This window comes from Varanus komodoensis, unplaced genomic scaffold, assembly GCF_004798865.1.
Source record: "Varanus komodoensis strain SLA01 unplaced genomic scaffold, ASM479886v1 scaffold2, whole genome shotgun sequence".
NCBI lineage: Eukaryota > Metazoa > Chordata > Lepidosauria > Squamata > Varanidae > Varanus > Varanus komodoensis.
The window spans coordinates 39,948,369-39,969,063 of record NW_025335568.1 but is presented as its reverse complement, the minus strand read 5'-3'; the positions used below and the strand labels follow the sequence as shown (position 1 = coordinate 39,969,063).

Below are 20,695 nucleotides of genomic sequence, written 5' to 3'. Positions count from 1 at the left end.
TCCTCCACCATCTCCCGGAGTCCACTCAAGCTCACACCAACTGCCTCAGTGACTCCATTTAACCACCTCATCCTCTGCTGTCCCCTTCTTCTTTTGCCATCTATTGTGCCCAGCATTAGGCTTTTCTCCAGGGAGTCCTTCCTTCTCATTAGGTGGCCAAAGTATTTGAGTTTCATCTTCAGGATCTGGCCTTCTAAAGAGCAGTCAGGGTTGATCTCCTCAAGGACTGACGGGTTTGATCGCCTTGCGGTCCAAGGGAATTGCAGGAGTCTCCTCCAGCACCACAACTCAAAGGCCTCAATCCTTTGGCACTCAGCCTTCCTTATGGTCCAGCTTTCACAGCCATACACTGCAACTGGGAAAACCATAGCCTTGACTATACACACTTTTGTTGGCAGGGTGATGCCTCTGCTTTTTAGTATGCTGTCTAGATTTGCCATAGCTTTCCTCCCCAGGAGCAAGCATCTTAAAATTTCTTGGCTGCAGTCCCCATCTGCGGTGATCTTGGAGACCAGGAAAATAAAATCTGTCACTACCTCCATTTCTTCCCATCTATTGGCCAAGAACTGAGAGGACTGGATGCCATGATCTTAATTTTCTTAATGTTGAGTTTCAGGCCAACTTTTGCACTCTCCTTCTTCACCTGCATGAAAGGGATCTTTAGTTCCTCTTCACTTTCTGCCATGAGAGTGGTATCATCTGCATATCTGAGGTTGTTGATATTTCTCCCAGCAATCTTAATTCCAACTGGTGATTCATCTAGCCCCGCCTTTCTCATGATGTGCTCTGCATATAAGTTAAATAGGCAGGGAGACAGTATACAGCCTTGCCAAACTCCTTTCTCAATTTTGAACCAATCAGTGGTTCCGTGTCCAGTTCTCACTGTTGCTTCTTGACTTGCATATAGGTTTCTCAAGAGACAAATAAGATGGTCAGGTACTCCCATCTCTTTAAGAATTTGCCACAATTTGTTGTGATCCACACAATCAAAGGCTTTAGCATAGTCAATGAAGCAGAAGTGGATGTATTTCTGGAACTCCCTAGTTTTCTCCATGATCCAGCGTATGTTGGCAATTTGATCTCTAGTTCCTCTCCCCCTGCAAAATCCTGCCTGTACTTCTGGTAGTTCTCGGTCCACATACTGCTGGAGCCTAGCTTGTAGGATTTTGAGCATCACTTTGCTAGCATGTGAAATGAGTGCAATGGTGCGGTGGTTTGAACATTCTTTGGCATTGCCCTTCTTTGGGATTGGAATGTAAACTGAACTTTTCCAATCCTGTGGCCACTGTTGAGTTTTCCAAATTTGCTGGCATATTGAGTGTAGCACATTTACTACATCATCTTTTAAGATTTTGAATAGCTCAGCTGGAATACTGTCACCTCCACTAGCTTTGTTGCTGCTCAGACTCCCTAAGGCCCATTTGACTTCACATTCCAGGATGTCTGGCTCAAAGTCAGTGACCACCCCATCATGGTTATCAGGGACGTTAAGCTCTTTCTTGTATAGTTCTTATGTGTAATCTTGCCACCTCTTCTCAATCTCTTCTGCCTCTGTTAGGTCCCTGCCATTTTGGTCCTTTATCAGGCCCATCTTTGCATGAAACATTCTCTTCATATCTCCAATTTTCTTGAATAGATCTCTGGTCCTCCCTTTTCTATTGTTTTCTTCTATTTCTTTGCACTGTTCATTTAAGAAGCATTCTTATCTCTTCTAGCTAGTCTTTGGAATTCTGCATTCAGTTGGGTGTATCTTTCTCTTTCTCCCTTGCCTTTTGCTTCCCTTCTTTCCTCAGCTATTTGTAAAGCTTCCTCAGACAGCCATTTTGCTTTCTTGTATTTTTTTTCTTTGGGATGGTTTTAGTTGCTACCTCTTGTACAATGTTGCGAACCTCCGTCCATAGTTCTTCAGACACTCTGTTTATAAGATCTAATTCCTTAAATCCATTTGTCACCCCTACTGTATATTCATCAGGGATATGATTTAGGTCGTACCTGAATATCCTAGTGCTTTTCCCTACTTTCTTCAATTTAAGCCTAAATTTTGCAACGAGAAGCTCATGATCTGAGCCACAGTCAGCTCCTGGTCTAGTTTTTACTGACTGTATAGAGCTTCTCCATCTTTGGCTGCAGAGCACATAGTCAAACTGATTGCTGTGTTGACCGTCTGGTGATGTCCATGTATAGAGTCGTCTCTTGGGTTGTTGGAAAAGAGTGTTTGCTAAGACCATCGTATTCTCTTGACAAAATTCTACCAGCCTGTGCCCTGCATCATTTTGTACTCCAATCCCCATCCCCCATGATGATAAGGACATCATTTTTTGGTGTTAATTTTAGAAGGTGTTGTAGGCCTTCATAGAACTGGTCAACTTCAGCCTCTTCAGCACCAGTGGTTGGGGCACAGACTTGGACTACTGTGATGTTGAATGGTTTGCCTTAGATTCGAACTGAGATCATTCTGTCATTTTGGAGATTGTATCCCAGTACTGCTTTTCCTACTCTTTTATTGACTATGAAGGCTACTCCATTTCTTCTGAGGGATTCTTGCCTGCAGTTGTATACCTGATGGTCATCTGAATTAAATTCACCCATTCCTGTCCATTTTAGTTCACTGATTCCTAAGATGTCAATGTTCAGTCTTGTCATCTCTTGTTTGACCACATCCAGCTTGCCTTGATTCATGGATTTTACATTCCAGGTTCCTATGGAGTATAGATCTTTGCAGCATCGGACTTTCCTTTCACCACCAGATACATCTGCAACTGAGTGTCCTTTCGGCTTTGACCCAGTCACTTCATTCTTTCTGGCACTACTAGTACTAGCCCTCCGCTCTTCCCCAGTAGCATATTGGACACCTTCCGACCTGAGGAGCTCATCTTCCGGCGTCATATCTTTTTGCCTTTTGGTACTGTCCATGGGGTTTTCATGGCAAAGATACTGGAGTGGGTTGCCATTTCCTTCTCTAGTGGATCACATTTTGTCAGAGCTCTCTGCTATGACCTGTCTGTCTTGGGTGGCCCTGTATGGCATAGCTCATAGCTTCATTGAGCTACGCAAGCCCCTTCGCCACGACAAGGCAGTGATCCATGAAGAAGTTTAACATTAGCCTAATGGTACTTGTTTTTCAAATGGGGGGAGGGGAGGGAGCCCTTCATGCTTTCCCTATTGAATAATTTCCTGATCCAAATCATGAACATACTATTCTGAGCTTTCTGAAAGGACTGCATATATTCAGTCAGTCAATAAGTAAATTACTGTTCCATAATTTTTACTGGAAAGTTTAAAGCTTCTAAGGTTAAGAGATTTTTGCCATCATATTGTTCTAAATCTTCATGATCACAAGTCTCATCCCTTCATGACAAGGCAGAACTAACATATCCAATATCTTTGTCATAACATCACTAAGAATGTGTCCAGATCTGCTGCTGCTGATGTGATTTAGGGCTCATATGAACATGCAAGGTAAAATTATCTTGGGAAAAATACATCAGGCCAATGCTCAATATCTTGCACAAATGCTAGCACACAAATTACATCATTTGGGAACTGGACATCAAGACCGACATCTGCATGCGCTATTTGCCTACTTCCCATAATCCTTCCCCTCTTCAAGCTGTGGAAATAACAAGGAACCCGGGCAAACACACAGCTCATGCAAGACTTCACTTGCCTGGGGGCAGCCCTTGTCCCTCACTGACCACCAAATTGCTTACTGTCAGGATGAATTTCAGAACTGGTGTCACATTTTCTTCAACAGTTTCTAGACAGACTGTCAAAAGAATAGTGGCGTTTATATTGCTAATTTCTCAGAGGTGAGGACTAACAAACAGCAATGTGTCGGTGGGCTGCATTTGGCTTGATGGGCACAAATTGTGTAACATTGTCTGTATGATCATCACTCCTGATAGCTGTTTTCATTTTGCAAGCAATACACAAAAAACAACGCTGCAGGTATCATTATTTTCTGATTTGTACATGTTACCAGTCAAATAACCTAGTTAACAGTGCCCATTGCAGATCCTAGATTAAGATCTGTATCAACTTAATAAAGGCACAAATGAAAATATACAACTTACCAGACCCGAGGCACCCAGAATCCAGGCTTTTTTTCACCAGGTCTTAGTTTTAAATTCAGATTTTTAGAAACACTAACATTTATTCGGAATATGCCATGGCAGTCTTCCTATCATAAATATAAAATATTTTTGTGAAATATTACTTTGCACATAAACAAAACAATCCGTATGACAAACACTACGGACTGATATAAATGCTGAATATTATGCTTGATATGAAAGATGATCAGTGGATGAAAAAAGGTACCAGTTATTATAAGCAACTCTCTCCCTGCACAATCTGAGTTGCATTATCTGTGTTTATATGCCCTTCATGAGACACTTATTGTGCATGGGAGTTTGCAGGACTTCTTTGCTATGCCATGTTCCTCCAGGGCCCTTCCTGTGTGTTTCAGCAGTTTGTGCCTTTGGTTTTGTTTTTAAAGCAAGGAAGTTTTGGTGTTTCAAATCACAACAAACTAGAAAAAAAGCCTCCTATATTGTTACAAATCTGCTTTATTGAAGTTACATCACATCTCAGCCTTGTAGTAGGTTAACTGAATATATAGAAAGGCAGAGAAGTACAAAATCCAGGGGGAAAAGCCCATGTAAAGGACACATTTTTCCTTCCAGAGTGGAAAAGGAAGAAATGCATATGCTTAGTGGGCCACATCAAATCAGCAGCTCCAACTACATGCTTAGAGAGGTGGAGAGAATAAATTCTGCCTTCCGTTTTCCCTCTCCATTTACGAACAGCTTTGCTGATCACGTTGTCAGCATCAACAGTTCATTGGAAACATGGCTAACGTGAAGGGTTGGAGCATCTCTCCCAGTCTCTTCCCAGCCACCACCTTGGAGCCTAGTAAAGCTTCACTGCCTGAAGACCAGTGCTGGAGGACTCTTTGGTGGAGGCAGGCTAATTAATGTAAAAGCATCATGGACATGTGAGGCTTAAAGAATGGAAAATCTTTACCTACCCAGGTGAGGGACAAAGAAGGAACTATAAAAGAAGGTGCAAGTTGAAGCCGGGAGGAAGGAAGGCTGTCATGAGTGTGAGATGTGGCTGTCAAGCCAAGTTGGCGGGCTAATTGTGGACAACCTTCATGTGGAATACAGTGTAATATCTCTGTATTGTGCTTTATTCTCTCTCCTGTTTGGTGCTCAGGTGTTGGATTGGTTTAGTTCATTTGAGCTGTTTCATTGAATATTGCATGTCATACTGATATTTTGCCAACATGATGCTTATCTGCCATTATTCTCACTGGATTTTGCATTGCATTTAATGCTCTTTGATACCTTGTAAATTACATTTACGATAATTCATTTGTTATGAAGTTCCGGGCCTTGGGCACAATTTTTCTTTTTGGAAAAGTAGCAAAGTTACAAATAAATGGGAAATGAAGATGAGGAGGTATGTACACATCTAATATGCTACTGCGGTGCATGAGGGACAGTATATCAGGACCATTGCGCTGGAGATACAGCGCTACCTCACAGTTGCAATGTAACTTTGCCTTGGATCACACAGTGTCTTATGCAGGTCTCATGAGAAGTATTATCATGCCATTTATTAGCTGGATCTCGGAGGACTGCATGTGCTCTGTATGTCAAAAAGATCTGATGCTGCATCTGTGGCATCCTCAGTTAAGGGCTCTAAATAGCAGGGACTGTAAAGACTCCATGAGAGTCTGTAGAACTGCTACCAGGTGATAGTGGGATAGAATCCTTTACCCATACCAGCCAGCTTACACTTTTGAGAGCAGCCTGAAGGATCACCCTTGTATGCTTGCCAGGGAGAGCAGTCAGGCTGATAAGCATGACAGACTGGGTCTTTTTGGCTGTGGCTCCACACTGAAAATCCATTTTAAATATGTGATCTCCAGCACTGTAAGCATTCAAAAAGCCTCTAAGAAGCTCTTTGTTTATAATACTCTTCTCTTGAATGAAGATCTTGTTGTGTTGCTGTATATATGGGGCTGCAAGATTTTTAAATTATTCAATACATTACTGTCCCAACTGGGATGAATACTGTTTCTAGTTAGCATTGCTGGTGATGATTGATTTTTTTTAAATCCAAAAGTATTATAAAAATGTTTTATAATATTTTGTGGTTTTAACCCTGTATTGATTTTATATTGTGGATTTATATGTCAAAAGCTATCTTGGGTGGATTTGACCAAAAAAGGTGGCCTATAAATATTTTGAGTAATTTAGAAATGGAAAGAGGGAAGGAAGGATGGACAGACGGACGGACGGAATCGTCTGGCATGGTGGACTTGGTAAAAAAGCAGCTTCACACACATTTGGCTTTTTTGTATTCTTTCCATTAAACCTCAAATATCCCCAGTGCTTTCTCCCACTGGTACCAAAATGAGACTTCCACAGCCAGCAGTATTTTAACCTATCTGCAAAAGAAGTAACTTGCACAAACAGGGCAATGAAAGTGAAACTTAGTCTTACCCTTGCAATAATATGCGGATCATTGCACTTAGCCAGTTTCCCAGCAAATAGTTGAACTCCAAAGCTTGCAAAGACAAGCATTAATGTCAGTAAAAGAATGGAAACCTGTATGAGCAAATTAAAAGTGGTCATTTTTTCCTTCAAAATAGCGTTATGTTTAATGACTGATCTTCTGTGGATGCCTCTGCCTTAAACACCAGTTTAGTCAAATGGCACATCGAATTGCTTGGGTCTCTTCCTTGAGTCATACATGCACAGGATGCCACAGTGGTGTTGGGGCTCTGAGGATCTGGGCCTCCATTGGTCCCAGGCTCACTGGGTGCTTTTGGGCCAGGCACTGATTCTCATCTTAATCTACCTCACAGGGTTGTTGCAAAGAAAGAAAAACCCAGGAGGATTATGTAAACTGCCTTTGGTTCCTTGTGTAGAAAAAGTAGGTATAAATAAATCTAAGGAAATATAAATAGATTAAGTAAATATAGATATCTCCTATAATAAGCACAAGTAAATAAATATAGGAGAGTGTGTGTGAGAGTGATTGCTCTGCAATGTGACATAGAGTTCCTACAAATCAGTGGCTTCCCTTTTCAACCATCTGGATGTCAACAACAATAATGCATATTCCACCATGCGATGCGATATGCAGATGACTCCCCATTATAAGATGGCAAGCAGGAAGCAAAGCTTGCAGCATTCCCTGAGGAGGAAGGCAGATAAATGCTGGCTGTTCTTCTCTGCTTTTACATGCATTCCTCTCTCCCTCGACCCCATGCATTTGTACCCAGAGATGTGTGGCGTTTCCCTAGATTTGAAGACCTTTGTACTCCATCCAGGGATCTACCACATGCCCTGTATTTGATGTACTCAGATACTCTGTTCTGCAGTCACACACACAGAACAGTCCTGCCAGGTCAGTTCAAAGTGCACTTAGTCCAGCATTCTGGATGTCATGGTGACCAACTGAGCATCACCTGGGAAACCTGCAATTGGACGTATTCATGTCTATATTCATGGCACAATGGAATGCAAGAGGTACTTGCAAATTGGGGGAAGTTCTGCATCCAGAACTTTGGAGGGTCATGGAACAGCTGCACAAAACTGCCATGTTTTATTGAGTGCTTGTAAACCATGCCTGAAGACTTTCTGGCTGAGGAATGGAAGTAAAAAAACCAATTCAATAAAATAAGTAAGCACATGAAATAGCATTCAGAAATTAATGCAGTGTCTGGCAAAAAAGCAGAACTCTTTTTCAGGTATAAAATTCAGCACATTTTGTGCTCAATGCCGCAACAGTGGCACTCCAGTCTTAAAGGGAGTTATATAAACTGCCACCAATCAATACTGATACAGTGTGGACAAATACAGTTGAATGCAGTAAGTTGTAATCATTTTTTCTTTTCTTTTCATATTGTTTTGGAACACTAAATGAATTATACTTACTAGAAAGATTTCCTTGAAGCCACTGAACAGTTCTCGGACAACCTTTCTCATCTGAGGCACTAATTTAAAGATTCGAAGGGGGCGGAGACATCGTAGCACCATTAAGAGCTGAGCTCCCGATTTAGCTGGAACATTTTGTGGCATCCAGCAGAGAAATATCAAGCTTACCTTTTGCAAAAGGAGGAAGAACAAACAGGGATGCAGTGTGATGTTTAAAAATGGTTTATTAAAGTCTTGTTTGCAACAACATAAACTTGCACTAGCGGCTTCCTTATTAAAAGGATGTTTTTGGGTCATTGAAGGATTCAAAAAGTTTGGAAGGCACATAGGAAGAGCTCTCATTCATTTTGATCCTTGTTATTCCCTGTGATTGCAACAGGACCTGGCTCCAAGCAAAGAGAATATGTATTTTTTAAAAAAATTGCTTTAATGATTCAGCCACCACCACCATCATCACCACCACGTAAAGCTTTGAGATGCCTCATGGTAATATTCACCACTGCCAAATAAAAGTGTGATATGTAAAATACATATTAAACTGAGTTTATCCTAGCTTTTCTTTAAGGTGTTGGCATTTTATAATATCTGAAGCTTTTGTGCAGATTTTTGTTATTGCTGTTGTTCAAAGCAAGAAGGATTTCTGAGAAATGACCCCATTTTCTGTCTAAATACATGCAGGGCTTGAATACAAATTGATTGTGACAAATTATATTCATTATAACCATGACACAGTTTAATATCTACAAGATTTAATCTTGCTCATAAACTTTTCCTTTAGAAGTCTTGTGCAGATACATTGCTATGAATTTTTAAAAGGTTCTTTTTACAGAACATTAGGGAATAGGGATTCAATCTGGACTGAATGGAATTACATCCCCCTGAAGATTCACACTTGCAGTTTGGGAGAGGTCAGGGAGTCGGTCCAACCTGGCTGTCCTTGGTAGGTGGCCAGGAGCTCATTTACACAGCTCATACAAGTGCATCAACTTGATCTGTTCTGATCTGGCCACCATTTCCGATGCCTTAGCTGAACTGATTTCTGGCAGACATCCTGAAGGGACTGCTGTAATGGGACTAATAGGACATTGGAAGCCTACGTACGATGGATATACTGATGAAAGTACTCTGGAGTTTAGATGAAAGCTGGAACTGTGTTTAAACACTGCTTTTAATATAGTTGCAGTGTTTTTGATTGTCAAAAGAACCAGAAGCCCTCAGTACAACACTCAATGCCCTGGGTGGTGGTGGTCATTTGCTGTTGTTAAATACAATAACATCCCGTATCAGTTGACACTTTTTGGCACTTGCTGTCCTTTGGACTCTCTCAGCATTCAAATATATCCTCCTCTCTTCTAAACACATAATAAGATACATGCTGAATCAGACCATTATTTTTCCTAGTGTGGGATCTGATTGTTATTCATTCAAATCAAACTTGAATCAGTTTTTGAAAAATTAATTCTGCAAGCCATAGAAAATTAAGCATGCCAGAGGGGGAAAAAAAGAACAAAAACTTACAAGGTATATAAAAATGTCCATGACACCCCCAAAGTCTCTTATTACTGCAGTTGGAGTGAAAAACAAGCCATCAGCCATAATCTTCAAATTAAGTTCAATGCTCATGAATATTACAAAGACATATTCAGCAATCTGAAAAGCAAAGGGAAGATCAAGGAATATTTCATACTATATGCAAGAAAGAAACAACCTAATTATTTCGCACAGTCAGTTACTTCCATAGAGCTACCTGAAGTGTTGGCGCATGCATCACTCTTCGAAAGGGAGATTCAAACATCATAGAAATGCAGGAGCATATAGTAACAATAATCATCACCCAGTCCAAATAAGTAACCAATCCTAACAAATCACTGCAAAATGAAACAAAAGAAACCCAATTAGGGGGACACATAAACAAAGAGAAATGCCTACCAAACATGTAGTATGGTTTAGAAAGGCAGCAGCAGAAAATCTCTTACAATGTCAACATTTTAGAAAAGTATGATAAATTATTCCAGTGAAATATTCATAAAAAGATTATTCCAGTGATGTATTCGCAAATCAACATTTTCTAGAGAGATGTACTTTTAAGAACCCATGCTTATAAATATATAATTATCATTTCCTCTATACTTACTAAAGTTGATGATATTTGGTATTTTTCACTGCTCCAGTAACAGGGTCTGTTTTAGAGCTGCAACAGAGAAAAGACATGTTCAAACTGCATTGTGTAACATTATGATGATGAGTATGCAGTAGAGAATAGATTCCTAAGTCTTCATTTTGAAAGCTTGAAAAAACAAGCAGAGCTATGGATATTTTGCACCACATTCCTTCAAACTCTTTTATGTATGGCAACTTTTCCCAGCATGATGTGCACACATCTGAAAGATAGCAGGTTGGGAAAGACTGATTTATGGCTTGTGAGAACTAAGGGAAGTATTCTAAAAAATTTCAACCAATCACAGAAATCTAATCTAAAATTCTAATAATATCAGTTAAGTTTAGAATAGGGTTTAATTTAGAAACAGGATGACTAAGCAGATGACAGATGTAGTAGATAATTATAAAATTATAATGTGTTCATCTTTCATAATACTTAGAACTGGGGACACCCAATGATATTCACTGGTAGACTGACAAAATAAATTATTTTGTTATATGTAATAAGTAAAATTAATTAACAAACAGGATTCACTACTCCAGGATATAGTGACTGCCACTTCCTCAAATGGCTTTGAAAAAAGGTTAGTCAAAACCACAAGACTGGATCCCAGACTTGTTCATACTTAGGGCAGACCCAATAAAATGTAAAGTAGTAATTATTATCCATTTATTTCAATGGGGCATACTCTAAATTTAACGGCAAAAGAAGGGGGCGGCAGAGAATGAGGTGGCTAGATGCAGTCACTGAGGCAGTTGGTGTGAGCTTAAGTGGACTCCGGGGGATGGTGGAGTACAGGAAGGCCTGGAGGAATGTTGTCCATGGGGTCGCGAAGGGTCGGACGCAACTTCACAACTAGCAACAACAACATACTCTAAATATTACTAAGTCAGGATCCAACCCATGGAGGACAGGACCATCAATAGCTATTAGGTATAATGAGTAACTGTTTGCTCACAGGCAGTGTTCCTTTGAAAATCAGAAGCAAGGGACAGACACTGCCCTGCTCATGGGAACTCTGTTGTCTAGCCTCTGATAGAATGTGCTGGACCAAATGGACTTTGTTCTGATTCATCATGGCAGTTCTCAAGCATTTGTGTCCATTTGTTCAATTTAGAGAGCCTGCACTGTAATTCCAAAAGACACTTAAACTGTGTTCATAAGCACAATATGCTGCATAACAATTTTGTCCAAGACCTGGGGCAGTATCGTATATGGCTGATGTGCCAGTTCACAGTGATAGATAGATAGATAGATAGATAGATAGATAGATAGATAGATAGATAAACTTTATTGTGGTCAAAAACCAGCCCCATTCAATAAATACATAGATTTTAAAAAGTAAATATATAAAACATTATCTATATTAAAACTCCACTTGGATTAATAAATACTTCAACACAATATCAGTCATCTTAAATCGGTGACAATCCCCAGACTTTGTCCTTGTCCAACTAGGTAGAGCCACACTCCCCCAGGACCTGTCTTCCGACACCCATCATGGCCACGAAGAATTTAGCAACACTGTATGTTATTGTTGGGTTAGTGTCAGACAGCAATATATAAATGTATTGTTGTTCCGTGTGGCCCAGGAAGCGATTCATCAGTGGGGAAATGAGTGCAGTGTGAATATCCCTGTAGAATGTGCACCTCAGCAGGACGTGCTCTGTAATTTCTGTCTGTTCCGTATCACAGGGACAAAGGTGCTCAGACCAGGGGATATTTTTGTACCATCCCTCCAAAACTGTTGAGGGGAGTCTGTTAAGGCGGGCCAAGGAAAAAGCCCTTCTGGGTTTATGGAGTTCCAACTGTTTGAGGTAGAGTGCAGCTATTCCAATGTGTCTATAGTCCTCCCTAAGATAGAATTCAGGGGCTCTGTTGAGATTGCTTTGTCTTTCAATATCTGCAATATGCTGTTTGATGGTTTCTGTTGCCTGTTCAAAACCCATATTTAGTACAGTCCGCAGGTGGAGGCCCAAGAGGGCTATTTTCTGCTCGATTAATTAAATCCAGTTGGATTTGAGGTCGTCTTGAAGGATTAGTGGAATACTGGAAAGTATGCCAATCTGAACCAGTGTGCAAGAATGGCCCCCAGATCCTAGTTTCAATTTGGATCTGACCGGTCTCCAATCTTGTCTTTGCATTGGCGACATCCCTAGGAACACCCAGTATCGCCCTCAGAAATTTTGATAGGACACGTTGTAGTACTTGGGTATTCGGGAAAGGCCCCAATTGAGATCCATACAGTTGTTGAGATAGTACTTTTGTTTGGTATAGTTGGACGGCTAGGAGGCTGTAATGGCCACATTTAGACCTCATGAATTGTATTATGGCTGATGAGCTTCTCTGAGCATTTAATGCCACATATTTGCCATGGGCCTTCCTGGAGCCATTTGCTTGTAGAACCACACCTAAATATTTGAACTGGGAAACCTGCTCAATCTTGTGCTGATTTATCTTCCATGGTCGAGTTTTTGGTCTTTTTGCAAAGGTCATAATCATTGTTTTTTGATAATTGATTGTCAGATCTTCTTCCTTGCACTATTCAGTCAGCTTCTGCAGTGCTCTTGTGAGCCCAATTGGAGTCCTTGAAATAATAGCTGCATCATCTGCATATAGTAGTATAGTTCTATGCCTCCCAGCAATTTTGGGGCGGGGGGTGAAGATCGATGTGATTTAACTGGTTGACCAATGAGTTGATATAGAAAGTGAACAGGAGTGGAGCAAGAATGCAGCCTTGCTTAACTCCTTTTTGTGTTGGAACAGCATTTGTGAGGTGACCATGCGCACTGCATCTGACCTTGAGGGAGGTGCCTCTATATAGGGTCTGAATAAGTAGGAGTACGCACCCATCAATGTTGGAGGCATCTATTTTTTTCCATAGTTTAACCCTCGAGATGGAATCAAAAGCTGCCTTGAGGTCTATAAAGGCTGTGTAGAGTTAGGTGACTTTGCTTGAGATGTATTTCTCAATGAGGTGCTGTAGCACTAAGTATTGATCTATGGTGGAGCGACCCTCCCTGAAGCCGGCCTGGTCCTCCACCAATTGCATGTTCTGTTCGAGCCAATCTTTGAGCTTCACATATAGGTGCCTGGCATATAGTTTACTGATAATGCTTAATAGACTGTTAAGTCTATAATTTGTGGGGTCATCTCTCTTTCCTGTCTTGAATATGGGGACAATGATGGCAGAGCCCCAATCTGCTGGAATCTGCCTGGGCATGTCAATATAGGAGAATAGTGGCGCTAGAACTGGAACCCACCATTCTAAGTTGTTTTTGACCACCTCTGGAGGAATCAGGTCATTTCCTGGGGCTTTGCCCACTTTCTTTTTATTTTTTTTAATAAAGATTTTTATTAAGATTTTAAACTAAAACTAAAAAACATCAATCATCAAGTACATCGGACGTACTGGGTCAGCCCCCTATAACATATCTTTTTAACATTCTGTAATCATATTCAAATTGATTTATAAAAATTTAAAAACATCTTTAAATCTAAGCCAAGTCCTGCTTCTCCAGCCAATCATAAAAAGGTCCCAAGTTTGATAGAAGTCAGTATCTTCTTTCTCCTTCAGTAATAGAGTCAATCTGTCCATTTCTGCACAGTCCAGAATCTTTTTTAAAATCAGTTCCTCTGTGGATAGTTCCTCACTCTTCCAGTATTGAGCAAGCACAATCCTCGCCGCTGTGATTAAATGTAGCATCAAACACATTTCTTGTTTGCTAATATTTTCTGGTATAATGCCTAACAAGAAAATTTCAGGTTTAAAAGCTAAGGGTTTTTGTAGCATTTCCTTGAGCCATTTATGCATTTTAATCCAATACTTTTTCACATATTCACAGGTCCACCACATATGGTAAAAAGTACCCACATCATGTTTACATTTCCAACATCCGTTTGACATATTTGGAAACATCTTAGCTAATCGACTTGGCGACAAATACCATTTATAAAACATTTTATATAAATTTTCTTTATACGAAGTTGCTATAGTTACCTTAATATTTCTCTCACATAGCTTTTGTCACTTTTCTAATTCAATATTATATCCAAAATTTTGTGCCCATGCTATCATAGTTTCCTTAACCTGTTCCCCTTCCATTTTCCTGTCAAGTAAGAACTCATAAATTATGTTAATCATTATCTCATCTGTTTTTAGCATCACTTGATCAAAGGCTGTTAGGTCTTTATAAAACCCCCATATTTTACAATCTTTAACATATCTTGATTGCATCTGCACCTTATACCACCAAGACACATTGAGTCCCTGTTCTTGTACTTCTTGATCTAGTTTCAGGCCTCCATCCTTATCCAAAATATCATCATATCTTATGATCCCTTCAAAATTCAATACATTTGGATACACAAAAGCTTCCATAGGTGAAAGCCATCTTGGTAATTTATTATACAATTTTGACTGTAACTTTTCCCACACTGACATTAATGATCTTCTGATAAAGTGACTTAAAAAAGTCCCATGAGACTTAACCTTCTCGTACCACATATAAGCATGCCAGCCCATTTGCAAATCATGTCCTTCAAGACACAAAATTCTCTTATTTCGCAAGGTTATCCATTCTTTTAGCCAAGTTAAAATAGATGCTTGATAGTACAACACCCAGTCAGGAAGATCAAAACCCCCGTTCTTTTTGGTTTCCTGAAGCATTTTTAATTTAATCCTTGCTTTCTTTTTTCTCCAAAGAAATCTCAACATTTGAAAATTTAAATCCTCAAAAAATTTTTTATCAATTTTTACGGGAATCATTTGGAACAAAAACAAAAGTTTTGGTAGTATATTCATTTTAACAAGTGCTAGTCTTCCCATCAAAGACAATTGTAAATTGGCCCATTTTTCCAGATCACCTTTAATATCCTTCAATAATTTATCATAATTGTCTTCTTTCAAAGTTGTGCATTTAGCTGTAAGATAGATTCCTAAATATTTAACCTTTTTAACAATCTGCAAGTCCACTTGTTCTTGGAGTCTTTTTTTCTGATCTTGCGTAAGATTTTTAACTAAAAGTTTCATTTTTTTTTATTTTCATCCCCGTAACCTCACCATATTCTTCAATCCGTTGTCAAAGTTTAGGGATTGTTAGAAAAGGTTCCTCTATTATAAAAACCAAATCATCTGCAAATGCTTGCAATTTATAATTTTCATCCCTAATTTTAGTACCTTTAATGTTCTCGTCATCCCTGACATTTCTATTCAAGACCTCTAAAGTCAGAATGAACAATAGGGGCGACAACAGGCATTCTTGCCTTGTACCCTTTTGTATCTCTATCACCCTTGTAAGTTCTCCATTAATTAAAATCCTGGCCAATTGTCTTTGATAGATGCTTGATATCACATTCATGAATTTTCCCTCAAACTCCATTTGCGCCATCTGTTGCTTCATGAATTGCCAGTTGACATTATCAAAGGCTTTCTGGGCATCCAAAAACAGCAGGGCCATTGATTTTTCCGTGTGTGTCTCATAGTATTCTAGAATATCCAAGTTAGTCCTCAGGTTGTTCTTCATTTGTCTTTTAGGCAGGAAACCATTTTGGTCTGGATGAATGAAGTCTATTAAAAACTTCTTCAACCTTTCTGCCAATATAGAGGCAAAAATTTTATAGTCCACATTTAGTAATGATATAAGTCCGTAATTTTGAATCTGTGTTAAGTCCATATCTTCTTTTGGTATTAATGTGATATTTACCTCTGTCCAAGTATCTGGTATTTTAGCATTTAACAATGCTTCATTACATATATCTTTAAGAAATGTAGCAAAAACTCCCTCAAAAGATTTGTAAAATTCAGCTGGTAGCCCATCCGGACCAGGGGTTTTATCGTTCTTTTGTCGCATGATTGCCTCTGTTATTTCCATAGTTGTTACTTCTTGATTCAATAATTTTTGATACTTTTCTGGTAGTTTTGGTAAGTCTCCCTTTCAAATGTATTCTTTTACCTTCTCGATCAAAATCTCCTCCTTCCGGTATAACCTTGCAAAAAAATCTTCAGCTATTTTCTTAATTTGTGTATTTTGTACCTGTAGTCGTCCTTCTCCATCTTTCAGTTTTGAAATCAGTCTCTTCTCTCTTTCTTTTTTTACTTTATATGCTAGCCATCTCCCTGGTTTATTAGCATTTTCAAAAAAAATCTGTTTAGCCAGTTTCATTTGCTTAGTAAGTTCATTTGTATCCAAGAGATTCAATTTGCGCTTTAAAGTATTCATTTGGACCCTAAGATTTCTTTTTGTTGGATCCTCCTGCAGTTCTTGTTCCTGTTTCCTCAGTTCTTCTACTAATGTAGCTCGCTCTTGCTTCTTCTTTTTATTTATTTTTGCTGAGTAGGTTATTATCAGTCCCCTTACATAGGCTTTAGCTGTATGCCAGACATTCTGTAAAGAAGTTTCTTCTGCTTTGTTTATTTGAAAGAATATTTGCATTTCTTTGCTTATTTCTTCTGTAAATTTTTTATCTTTTAGTAACGCTTTATCTAGACTCCATCTGGGCGTCCTTGCAGCTCCTTTCAGTGATATAAATACAGGATTATGATCTGCCCAGACCTTTGTCTCCATTTCAGCTTCTATCAAATCTGGAACTAAGTCTGGAGTTATCCAAACCATATCAATTCTAGACCATGACCTATGTCTGTTTGAATAAAAAGAATAATTGGCAGAAGTAGGGTTTTTATGCCTCCAGGCATGTATCAATCTGAGTTCTTCAATCATATTGGAACAAGACTTTGGAAGCATCCTCCTGCCCCTTTTTCCCTTACTTTTACTCTTGTGATCGATTTCCTTATCACAATTGCATTAAAATCACCTGTTACACACATAGTCTGATAGTCCGCTTGTAAGAGTAACGTATGTAGTTTTTGGTAAAAAGTTTCCTGATGGTCATTTGGTGCATATATTGCCACTAAGAGCACCTTTTTAAGTTTAATTGCAATTTCTACCATCAAGATCCTACCATTCTAATCAGAAAGAATATATTTAGGGTCCAATTTTTCTTTAACATATAGTGCTAAACCTCTTTTCTTTTGTGATGCAGAAGATACGAACAATTCTAGAAGTTTAACACATTGTTTCTTATTATATGTTTCTTGTAGACAAATTATGTCTAACTTTCGTTTTTGAAGTTGAGCAAAAATCCTTCTTCTCTTAGATGGTCCATTTAGTCCATTAACATTTAAGGAGAACAATTCAATTTTCCCTTCCTTTTTAAGAGCCATATTTAATACAATTATCTACTTATTCTTTGCCTTTACAGTTCTACCTTTTTTTTCTCCTTTGAGTCCAAAGTCTGTACTTCTTGTTGTGAATCAACCTTCAGTATTTCTCCTTCTTCAGAATGGTACGCTGTTGTTTCCATTGCTTTGGCACCTTTTTCTCCTTCTTTAGAGACAACAGGGTCCTCCTCTTCCAGCATGGCTCTAAATTTTTCATAGAACTCTTGTGCTTTAAGAACTGAATCCAATTTATATCTTACAGAGTTCCATGTGAAAAATATTCCTTCTGGTATTAGCCACTTAAAGATAATCTCTTTCTTGATCAATTTTGTAGTAAGGAATAGATATTTCTTTCGTTCTTCTCTAATCCTCCATGGTATCTGTTTCAGGAACGTCACCTCCTGACGATCATCTCTCTTTAATGGCTTCTCCCGTACAGCCTTCAAAACATTGTCTCTTATAGACCTTAGAGCAAATTTGACATGAACTTCTCTTGGAAGTTTATTTTTTCTGGTGTAAGAGGAATTGACCCTAAAAACAAGGTCAATTCCCATACCCATGACCTCATTCTCGATTTCTAAAAGCGCCGCCAACATGTCAGTTATAAGCTCTCACAGATCCTCATTTTTCTCTTCAGGTATATTCTGAAATCTTAAATAGTAAGATGCCTTCTCCATCTCTAATGCAGCCGTTGAGTCCCATGTTGACTTATTTGTTTGCTTAATTAAATGTATCTCTTTATCTACTGTCTCCAATTTTTCACATACTTGTTGCATTTTTTGTGTATTCTGTTCCGCTTTAAGTCGAACATCAGATAATTGAGTTGTCACCTCTTTAAGTTATCCAATTTGTCAAGTTGCTCTTTTTATTCATTTGGTAAGCTTTCCAGCCGTGTTGACATCACCTCTTGAGATGCTTGCAAAGTTGTTAAAGCCGCCTGTATCACCAAGGTCATCATTTGCAACTCCTTTAAGCTTTTTGCAACATCTTCTGTCTTAGGCTGATGAATTGGACTCTGACCAGCTGAGGAGGGCTGAGTTTTCCTCATGATGAAAGTTGTTCACCAAAGAAATTTCAATACAACAGCAAAAAAAAAAAAAAAAAAGTAGAAAGGGAAAAAAAAAAAAAAAAAAAGAAAGGAAAAAAAAATATAAATTGAATAAAATATTAAAAAGAGAAAAGAAAAAAAAAAGAAAAAAATGAAAAGTAGCTTGCAATAATTCCAATAGCCACCAGGTGACAGCGAAAGGCTATTTAAAGAAAAAAGAAAAAAATGTCAGTACCCAGCTTCTTTTTGGCAGGAGTCTCAGAAAAAATGGAAGCTGGCCAAAAATTGCCACCAGCAAATTATATCCTTCCCCAGTAGTTATTGTTAAATCTTTCAATTTCAGCTTTCAGTTTCTACTTTAGACTTTCACTCCAACGTTAATCCTCTCTTCATATCATTTGCTACTTAAGACACAAAACACCATGGGGGGGATTTCAAAGGGGCTTTTCCTTCTTCTTTATTCCAATTAACAACAGATACAGTTTTTCCACAGGTAATATTGCAAAAAGAAAGTAAATTGCTCACCAGAAAGTCATCAGAGTAGAGAGGAAAACACCACGTAACACAGAAATTATCCTGGCAAGTGTCCAGTTAATCTTGGCAGAAGTCCAAACAGGTATCCAAAATGATTGCTCTGCCTTTTAATCTTCTATCATTTAATTCCACAGTAATTAATCATTTCGCTCTTCGCCCTTAGAGAGATTAGAAGAAACATCTTTTTCTTCGGCTTCAACTCAGATAAAAGCCTTCAGATTCTCTCCATATCAGTTGCCGCTTAAAAACTTTGGAAGGGCTTTCTCTTTTTTCTTTAAGCCAATTATAAACAGATACAGCTTTTCCATGGGTAGTATTGCGAAAAGAAATAAAAAATAAGAATGCTTACCAGCCGTCTGATGCTTATCTGGCTAAAATAAGCTAATTAATCCATCAGATGTCGAGAACTGGAAGGGGCTAAAAAACCCCCCCTGTGTTGCCCAGTTGAGAAATGCCTGAATTTCTCCCAGTGGATATGGGATTGCTGTCCCACACCAACCAGAAGAAAGAGTGCCAGGCAATCTGTCTTCGCCCCGACAGGGCTTAGATGAATCTCCCATGACTCGCTGCCGAGCAATTTTGGCGTGATAACAGGAGCTCCGTTACAGCCGTTTCGTTCCGATGCCATCTTGAACCCCGGCTTTGCCCACTTTCATCTGGGCAAATAGTTCATAAATTAATGAAATCAGGACTGGGGGCCAAGGCAGAGCTGCTTCAAACACAGTATTCCAGGTCACAGTGGCAGCATAATTCTTTGTATAGTTCATGGAAATGCACCTCCCAAACCTTCGGGTGGTTGTAACAGTCTGGCATTGTTGGTCCACAAGTTGGTGAGATCTTTATCAACCTCCAGAACATGGATGAATCCTTGGATTTGGCTGCCTGAATTAATTTCACAGAGTTCTTCTTCCAAGCCTCTTTTTCTTTCACATCAATAGCTGTTTGCAGAATTTTTTCTGTTCAAGGAGGTCTTGAGCCACCTTCACATCAGAGCTGAGTTTGTACTTTTGATAAGTGTTCTGTAAGGCTTTCTTTGCTTGAACACATTCCCTATCAAACCAGGGCTTCGAGGCTGGGTTGGTGCCGTTGCTGAGGCATTCTTGCTTTCTGAGTGAGCGCTTGTTTCAATTCTCGGGCTAATTCCTGATATAATTCCACCTGACTGGTTGTTTGGATGTTGGAACTGTTCACTTAATGGGAAAACAGTGCTTGCTAGCACAACCAGAAACTACTCAAAGCTTTCATTTCCAAAATGAGACAAGTCAGTGGAAGTTGTGAAAGAAGCTCCATCAACCTGTTTCATCCCAGAAGTCACGGTCTAGAGTAGTTTCTTGGGGTGCACTAACTACCACTATTTCCCCACTACATTAGTGGTCACTCCTTCTAGCACTGGATGCTACTTGTACCTCTAATTGTTATAGTTTCTTAAAAATGATAAATATTATTCTGTCACCTCATTTTTGCCCACCATTCTCCCAGAAATAATTCAAGTGTATCTTCTCCACATGCATAGATAGACAGACAGACAAAGAGAGTTCCTACCCACCGAGAGCTTTACAAATCTAGCATACTGTCTAATGACTGAGAAGCTATAGCACAAACTCTGAACTCATATTGCGACTACTATATGCCCTTTTTTGGATAATGTGGCACATGAAAACAGTCTTCAAGGACATTGCAATGTAGCATACAAGGAAGTATGCTAAGTCTTTAAGTGCTCTACCGTGCATCCATTCGTGAAGCCCAGTCCTCAACACACTCAAACACAGAAAAGTCAGAAG

General features: G+C 39.1%; 1 protein-coding gene across 2 annotated transcripts in view; it reads right to left on the bottom strand.

Moving 5' to 3' along the window:
* Nucleotides 1-20,695, bottom strand: part of NALCN (sodium leak channel, non-selective) — a 258,037-nt gene that overhangs the window by 21,080 nt on the left and 216,262 nt on the right. For both annotated transcript variants that reach the window (XM_044428777.1, XM_044428778.1), the window contains 6 exons: nt 10,087-10,143; nt 9,700-9,820; nt 9,471-9,602; nt 7,953-8,120; nt 6,513-6,617; nt 4,074-4,180 (listed from right to left, as the gene is read on the bottom strand). In XM_044428777.1, the coding sequence (XP_044284712.1) occupies nt 4,074-4,180; nt 6,513-6,617; nt 7,953-8,120; nt 9,471-9,602; nt 9,700-9,820; nt 10,087-10,143 (690 nt within the window). The remainder of the gene's footprint in view (nt 1-4,073; nt 4,181-6,512; nt 6,618-7,952; nt 8,121-9,470; nt 9,603-9,699; nt 9,821-10,086; nt 10,144-20,695) is intronic.